General features: G+C 42.9%; 1 protein-coding gene across 2 annotated transcripts in view; it reads right to left on the reverse strand.

The window, feature by feature from the left end:
• The window catches only part of WDR88 (WD repeat domain 88), a 47,317-nt gene extending 39,637 nt beyond the window's left edge, over window positions 1-7,680 (reverse strand). Inside the window, exons 1-3 of one of the 2 annotated variants that reach the window (XM_033940474.1) lie at window positions 7,548-7,680; window positions 1,621-1,731; window positions 142-230 (exon numbers count right to left, since the gene is read on the reverse strand). In XM_033940474.1, the coding sequence (XP_033796365.1) occupies window positions 142-230; window positions 1,621-1,731; window positions 7,548-7,655 (308 nt within the window). In that variant the 5' untranslated portion in view covers window positions 7,656-7,680. The remainder of the gene's footprint in view (window positions 1-141; window positions 231-1,620; window positions 1,732-7,547) is intronic. The other variant, XM_033940475.1, reaches the window with a different exon arrangement.
• Window positions 7,681-9,003: the final 1,323 nt, after the last annotated feature.

The following is a 9,003-nucleotide window of genomic DNA, read 5'->3' on the forward strand; positions in this document are numbered from 1 at the left end:
TGCGGTGGCCAGCATTTGAAAAATTACAAACCATCCCTGTATACCCTTGGACTTTTTTCAATAACTTTACAAATTATTCCAACACAGCACTTGTCTCTTTTCTACTTTTTATTGTTGGATGAAACAAAGTGGAAAAGTCACCTTTTCTTATCGATGGATATATTGCACTCTGAAATGGGAGCAGTGTGTTCTCCTTCAAACAAATGGACAAGATGACCTGTGGAAACATCCTTATAAAGAAATAAATCATAAGTGATTGATCATTAAATTTGTTTTGAACCTATAAAAGGGGAAAAAGGCAAAAACTAAGATCATAAGTTGTAAAATATTGGCTTTGTGTGAAATTTCATGTGTAATACAATTACTACTATTACTAATCATAAAGCACTATAAAGGGTAAAGGGGATGGAACTTGATATACTGCTTTTTCGGTGTGGTTACAATCAAAGCGGTTTATGTATTTTAGACAGGTAGTTTACCTGGGGCAATAAAATAAAATATATTTTTCAGCATGTGTTAGGACTCTGTGAGCTAAAGCTTAAGGGGGGAAAGGGATTGGGACTTGTATACAGCCTTTTTGTAGGTATACAACCACATTCAAAGGGCTCCTTTTATAAAGGTGTGCTAGCGTTCTTAGCACACGCACAAGATTAGCGCGCGCTAGCTGAAAAATTACCTCCTGCTTAAAAGGAGGTGGTAGCGGCTAGCGCGCGCTAAAACCGCTAGCATACCTTTGTAAAAGGAGCCCAAAGTGGTTTACATACAGGTACTTCAAGCAGTTTCCCTATCTGTCCTGGTGGGCTCACAATCTATCTAATGTATCTGGGACAATAGAGGATTAACTGGTTTGTCCAAGGTCACAGGGAGCAGCACAGGGTTTAAACCCACAATCTCAGTGTGCTGAGGCTATGGTTCTAACCACTATACCATACTCTCCTAATGCACTGATCTAATACATCTCTTCCGGAATCAAGGCTACAAAGTATTGGGGCTTGATTTGCTGTTTTACCCATAGACACACAATGGGAAAAAAATAGGCTAAGTAAATCTGTCCTACTTTAGCAAAGATGTACCTTAACATGGCAAGTATGGGAGAACTTCTAAATCATATGAAAAGGGTTAAACACTTGGATTTACAAGCTGGAGAGCTACAATTAAACATTAACATTTAACAGCCTCAATTAATTTGAATTTTAAATGGTTCTAATCTTCCTCACTGTTTACACAAAATCAAGTGCAGAGTCCAACAAAGAAATCAACATTTACATAAATTCCAAAATGCTCCTGAGTGGTTTTGCTGTGGGTAATATCTGGTAGTCTGTTTTCCTCTCACCTAGCTGCAATAACTATGTTCAAATCTAGGCTACAAGCCCACTTTTTCAAGGCTGCTTTTATCTTCTAACTCTTACCAATGTCTGTTTTATCATTCCCTCGGTGAGAAATTCCCTCCTATTTGTCCTTTTGTCTATTTTGATTAGATTGAAAACTCTTTTGAGCAGTGATTGTCTCTTACATGTTTACTGTACAGCTCTGTGTACGCCTGGCAGCGCTACAGAAATACGTAGTAGTAGTATTAGGCAGGCTATACTTCTGTTCTACAATTTTTGGTTGCTCACTTACCCAAAGTTTCACTGTTGCATCGTAGGAAGACGAGAGAATTCTTGTGTCATCAAAGCAGAAATGGCAGGAGCTCACAGCATCCTGATTTCCTCTTAAAACTCTACAGGGGATCTGCAAATTGACAAACCAAATTAATTTCTAGGAAACAGTACCATGAATTAGTCTTTTTTGCTGCTGTACTAGCTACATTAAAGTATTTTATATGCTTAGCATCTCTTCGTAGCTTATGTCTACGGCTTTATCGTGCAGAATTCCCAATAGCTAAATAGCTGCAGATATTTGACTTAGTGCATCCTCTTGTATGTGGTAAACAGTTATGTTCAGGCCAACTCTGTAACTCTGGTTCTACCTGATAGAAATTTACAGATTTGCATATCTTTTTGGCATTCTTTTCATGCTATTTATCTAATAGAAGCCAAAGAGAATACAGGGATAGTGGAATGCTTGCATTCTAATGCAACTTCTAGAAGTAAAACAAAGTTACTTACCTGTAGTAGGTGTTATTTGAGGACAGCAGGCAGATATTCTCACATGTGGTTGATGTCATCCATGGAGCCCAGTATGGACACTGAGAAAATGTACTGCCACTTTTAAAATGAAAAAAATCTTGAACTGCCTATACAGTGTTCCCCTGGTTGTTCACGGTCAGCGGTTCACGGTCCCGGTCATTCGCGGTATTTTCTGACTGTGAACCACCGACAAGAAGAGGGCAGCGGGGAGAGGCAGGAGAGAGCAGCTGGAGCACCGCGAGTGCAGGAAATCACTCGTGGTACGCTCCGACAGCCTCTTCCTGCTTGAAGTCGAGCCTTATCCAATCAGGAGCTGCTTTGACACACAGCTCCTGATTGGATAAGGCCCAACTTCATGCAGGAAGAGGCAGTCGAAGCGTACCACGAGTGATTTCCTGCACTCGCGGCACTCCAGCTGCCCTCTCCTGTTGCCCTCTTCAGGCTCCCCCATGAAAAACCGGTTTTTCGAGATTCACAGGGGTTCCTGGAACGGAACCCACATGAATCTTGGGGGAGCACTGTACTGCGCATGCATGAATGCCTTCCCACCCACTTCCGGCTCATGTGACCATCAGTTCAGTTACAAAACTAAGATGCTAAATAGAGGAGGTGGGTGGGTTGTAAAATATCTGATGCTGTCCTTGAATAACACCTGCTACAGGTAAGTAAATTTGCTTTATCCAAGGACAAGCAGGCAGCATAATCTCACATGTGGGACTCCCTGGCTGCCAGAATCATGCCTCTGAGAAGAGGGTTATTAATATGAGGTTACTATAAGTCTGGCGAAAACAACAGGGTTGGAGGGAAGTTGACGTCTAAGAGAAAAATAACTTTTGTAGAACTGTTTGGCCAAACCGATTATCCCTTCTGGAATGAATGTCCAAGCAATATTGGAAGTGAAGGTATGAACTGAGGCCAGGTAGCTGCTTTACAGATGTCCTCCATGGGAGTGGAACATAGATGAGCTACTGAAGTTGCCATTGCTTGAATTTTATGTGCCATAACATGGCCTTCAAGCGTCAGCCTAGTCCGATGACAGGAAAAGGAAAAGATGTAGAATGCTGCGGCTACGCTTAGAAAGTTCACAAAGCCATCGATGCTCAAATTTCACTGATGGTTCACCAACAGGACCCCTGAGGATGGCAAAGTAGTGCCGAAACATGGCCCGTGTAGGGTCAGGTTTCCAGTTTTTAAGCATCAAAGATACAGTGTGACCATTGTATTTCCTGACAGAGACTGTTGTACCTTATATATTTGATTTTTGATTATACAGTATTTTGAGAAATAAACATTTTATTAGAAACCATTCCAGGAACTTGGGTTCCATTTTGTGTGGCTTTTGATACTCTCGATTGGTTTTGTGGAAAATTGGTCTTTTCCTGTGGTTTTTGTGTTTGCTGTTCTTAGAGTGCAGTTTCATTGCTATCTACATCAGTTTTTCTCAACTTCTTCCTGCCATGTACCCCCTAAGTCTAACAAATATCAAATGAGTACCCCTGCCCAAGCTCCGCCCAAGCCCCACCCCGGACTCACCCGCTCCGCCCCTCACCCCAACCCCATAATAATACTAATTGTAATGCAATTTCTTCCATTCATTTTTCATATACACACAATATAATTTTAATACATAATGGTAACCACAAAATTAAAAAAAAACACAAAGCACACTGTACGCAGAGAAAATGTTAATTATCATTTATATTTGGTTTTTTTCAAAGAGGTCAAGGCAGATGACTTTAAAATATACAATGCCACCTCAGTAACAACTATAGAAAAATACACAAATACAGTGCAAAATATAGGCAGCAGATATAAATTCTCAAAACTGACACATTGCGATCACTAAATTGAAAATAAAATAATTTTTCCTACCTTTGTTGTCTGGTGATTTAATTAGTTTCTAGTTGCACTTCCTTCTGACTGTGCATTCAATATTTTTTTCTTGTGCCTCCTGCACACTTCCTCTCCTCCAGACCTCAGTCCCTTCCGCAACCAACATTTCTCTCTGTCCCTCCATGAATCCAACTTTTTTTTCCTCTCTCCTCCACCCCCATTGGCAATATGTCTTTCTCTTATTCCCACCCTTACTGCAAAGGGAGTGGGGAAAAAGAGAGATCCAGGGTGCATCTCTCCTACACCTTCTACTGCCACATCCAACATTTCTCCCTCTGTCTTCCCCCTTATAATGTGCAACATTTTTCACCACTGCCCACTATCCCCATGTCCATTTCTCCTTCTATCACCCCTCTCCATCACCATGCCACAGATCTCCCTCCAACACTATGTCCGACATTGCTCCCCCTTGCATCCCCTCTGACAACAGAGGGAAGGCTTCCGGGTCAGCCACGTGCAGCGTGCAAGAGCCGCTGCCCACTTCCCTGCAACAAGTGTGGCTGAAGGCAGGAAGGAGCAGCCCACCTGGAAGGAGGTAACTTGGATCCCCTGCTGACCTGGAAGGCTTCACTCCGATGCAAGCTCTAACATTGGAGAGAAGCCTTCCAAGTCGGCTTCTGCGAAGCGGTGCATGCAGCTGGAGGGCAAGAAGGAGGATATGGGATCCCTTGACGGTGGCATCTACTGAGGAGGAAGGGGCGGGAGACTTATAAAGTGCTGTGTAACCCCCACAAGCGGCTTGCGTACCCCTAAGGGTATGCATACCGTGTGTTGAGAAACTCTGGTCTACATAGTCTATTTTTAGTTTGTGGTTACTTATTATATACTTAGTGAGAGTGTATCTGTGTTCTTTGTGTGAGAAAAAGAGACATGCTTTTCTGTTGGCATTGACTGTCCAGGATCGATCTGTATTCATTTGGCTTGTTTAGTTTTACAATGGATGTATTGATGTTCTAGTGCTCACTGCAATGGTTAAGATGCTGCCTTTTCCTAGGTGTGACTAGGGATTATTACTAAAAATATTTTTTATAGAGAGGAGAGGGCATTATTAAATGATTGACCTTGGGTATCAAATATGCTAGGCATGCCACTGCCAGCTGGACTCAGAATTCCAGATCTGATGCTACAGCAATCAGCGGTGCTGGTGATCACAAATGCACAGCATACACCAGTAGAGGTCATCTCAGGTCATGCCGGTCACCTGATCCTCTGTGCGGCAAGCAAAAACACCTCCTTTCTCCTCCTTTTGCACTGCATGTAGCTGGCAGTTGCTGAGGCCCAAAGAAAGGAGGAAAAAAATTCAAGCGGTCAGCTGGGACTTACTGCACAGACAGTACAGGTGCGCCAGTGTTCTGCTGCCTAAGTTAGCCTAAAGTTGGAACAAAATAAAATATGTTTTCTGTCCTAAGATTAGGGGAAATCAAAAGGAGGATGTACTAGGAAGTTCCTCCCAATTGCTTGTTCCCTGGGAAAGAGAAAAAGAAAAGATTATGGATTGACTGCAAGGTCCTCAAGAATAAACCAATGGAATGGATGCTATGGATTTAATATAGATTTTTTTTTTTTTGGGGGGGGTGACAATCTGTAACTTGTGCTCTGCATGTGTTGCTGGGACCCCTGAGGCTGTTTGTTATAATGTAACCACTTGCTGAATGTTTTTAAAAAGGTTGGAAGAGAGAGGTACTGAACCTCACTATGATCAGGAAAGAGAGTTAGTTTCCCTGGCTAGGCTTTGAAATATTTTGGTATTTGATTGGTGTTTGCTGGATTGCACTTGATGCTTCGGATCTATTACAGCTGGAGAACTGTTTAATGTTGTTTCCACATGGTTATGAACTCAAAGGTTGGTCCACTCTACTTAGTATTTTATAGACTCACAGCTGAAAGTCTAATGTATTATGGGCAAAGCAAAAGAAAGGATGGGGGGTGCCATGGAGGGCAAGTCTCATGGGGTGCAATTATAGCTTGCTACAACCCTGACTGCATACAACAAGCAACCGCCTAGGGGAGGGGCAAGGGGTGGGGCTATGTGTCCTCTTTTTTGGCTTCACAAATATGGTAACCCTATCTCCCCTGCACCCCTCAACCTGCCCAATTTTTCATGGGCCAGTAAAAGTCATTACTCAGCAGCAACACCCATTTAAGTACAGCTGAAATTGGTGGTTAAGTGGCCCCAGGTGATCCAAGTCGCTCCTGCCTGCTTAAATTGCTTTGAATATTGGCTGGAGTAATTTTATATACTACATAAGGCAGGGATCTCAAAGTCCCTCTTCGAGGGCCGCAATCCAGTCGGGTTTTCAGGATTTCCCCAATGAATATGCATTGAAAGTAGTGCATGCACATAAATCTCATGCATATTCCATTGGGGAAATCCTAAAAACCCGACTGGATTGCGGCCCTCAAGGAGGGACTTTGAGACCCCTGACATAAGGTATGGTTTAATGCCTATAATAGCATTATCGCTTCTCCCTGTGCCTCAGTTTACCAAAGTGTAATTCAATAATAATGTTTCTATTCTGCTTTAGAAGCTCTCATACAAACTAGTCATGAGAAATGTGCCACAGAGCAGCCTATACTAGAGGCAACTCTATTTAGTCAAACCACAGGAGCCAGCTCTGTGGGTGTTAGTATTAAGCAAGCTCCTTTATTTTGTCTAACTAGGGAGTGGTAATTTATACTGCAGGGGTCTCCAATGTTCCTCCTCGAGGGCCGAATCCAGTCAGGTTTTCGGGATTTCCCCAATGAATATGCATGAGATCTATGTGCATGTACTGCTTTCAATGCATATTCATTGGGGAAATCCTGTAAGCCTGACTGGATTCGGCCCTCGAGGAGGGACTTTGGAGACCCCTGTTATACTGTTTGGCACCTCATCCCAGTTCAAACACAGAGGCCGATCTGTTCCTGGTTTTCTCCATAGTGCATGCATAGCTTTGTGGTTCCGAATCTGCCCTCAACATTGATTTTACAATTGGACATAACCCAGCAATGAAACCGCTCTGGCTAGAGCAGGGGTCTTAAAGTCCCTCCTTGAGGGCCGCAATCCAGTTGGGTTTTCAGGATTTCCCCAATAAATATGCATGAGATCTATGTGCACGCACTGCTTTCAATGCATATTCATTGGGGGAAATCCTGAAAACTCAACTGGATTGCGGCCCTCGAGAAGGGACTTTGAGATCCCTGGGCTAAAGGTGATGAGCCTGCTCCTGCTGCTTCCCCTTACTGCAGTGGTCCCCAACCCTGTCCTAGAGTACCATCTGGCCAGTTGGGTTTTTGGGATAGCCCTAATGAATATGCATGAGAGAGATTTGCATATAATGGAGGTGACAGGCATACAGATCTGCTTCATGCATATTCATTAGGCTATCCCAAAAACTCGATTGGCCTGGTGGTCCTCCAGGACGGTTTGGGACCACTGTCTTACTGGTTCTGACGCTGTACCTTGTTTTCTAAGCTGTATCTAAATTTTAAAAAAAGGTCCTATTCTATTCTTTAGAGCACGTACTGTATATGTTTTCCCTTCACCTGTGAAAACTTAATGTTCTCCCACCCATCCTGGTCCTGCTTCGGTTGTTCCTCCACATACTCCTCCACATCTAAGGGGTCCAGCGCGACGTTTCCCGGGGCCGCCATCACCGCGTCTGCACCGAGAGTTCCACGTCTCCATGGTTACCGAGAGACGCCACGTGAGTAAGTTCTCTGTCAGTGGAGAACCTAACGGACCTCCCGCCTCACCTCCTTTAAAACGCCCCTTTAAGGGAAATTGGAAGCGATGACGTTAGAGGCTTCCTCTTTTGCTATCTTAAAGAACCAGAGGGAGGATTAACCGCAACTGTCTGATAATGGCATATGGTAGATATTCCGGAGTCTCGTATTATTTTGCCAACGGAAGATTGAATGGAAAATGTAAAAAAAAATAAAGAAAGAACATTTTCTGAAATTCTGGTTCTGCAGAGATCCGAGCGATGCTGACTAATCGAACATGTGAATCTAGTCCATAAGTGCTGTTGAATAGCCTAATATATTTTAATATACAGTAGCTATTTATTTGGTTCAGATTTGGCTCCCACTGTAATATTCAACAATACGAGCTACATATTCAAAAGTGGAAATATACCAGTTGCTAAACCGAAAGTAAAGTTCTACCGAAGTTGTCTGGAGTGAACATTTAACTTAATTAGTTCTGTCTTTTCCTAACCACTGTAACCAATTTCCTCATCAGCCTTTGCCCTGTCTTACCTTTCCACATAGGGCCAAGTCTTTCTCCCATCCTTCCTCTACTTTTAATTCTCGTGCCTCACAGAATCTGTAAGAAATTTTCAAAAAGAAAAGCAGCAGCCAAAGTGGCAGCCCCCCCCCCCCCCCCCCCACACACACACACACGTACACGTACGTAAGAATGTTTATTAGGAAGAATAAGGAACATTCATATCCAGTGCAATAGCAACAAGGATACACATAGCATGCTCTGGAATACACAATCATCAGAGCAGGAACCCACCCCCCACCCCCCCAAAAAAAAAAAAAAAAAAAAGATTTGGATTTACCTGCCCATTTTATTTTCTGAGCCAGCAGATGGAGACAGACCAGGGTTTGCAGAAGTATCTATCATATAAAACAGGGGTGCCCACACTTTTTGGGCTTGCGAGCTACTTTTAAAATGACCAAGTCAAAATGATCTACCAACAATAAAAATGCTAAACATATATATATTTATTTATATATATATATATATATATATATATATATATATATATATATATATATATACACACCGAGTGTACTTTGTATTTATGTTCAAATATTTTTTTTTTATACAGCCCCCCTCCCCCGAAGGCCTGACCCCCCTGAAGGTCTGAACATTCCCCCTCAAAGGTTGACTCCCCCCCTGAAGGCCTGAACTACCCCTTGAAGGACTGCACTCCCCCCCCCCCCCCAGAGGCCTACCCTCCCCACATCCATTTACCTAATTCCAGCAGGG

The sequence above is a fragment of the Geotrypetes seraphini genome, chromosome 4 (assembly GCF_902459505.1).
Source record: "Geotrypetes seraphini chromosome 4, aGeoSer1.1, whole genome shotgun sequence".
In the NCBI taxonomy this organism is placed as follows: Eukaryota; Metazoa; Chordata; class Amphibia; order Gymnophiona; family Dermophiidae; genus Geotrypetes; species Geotrypetes seraphini.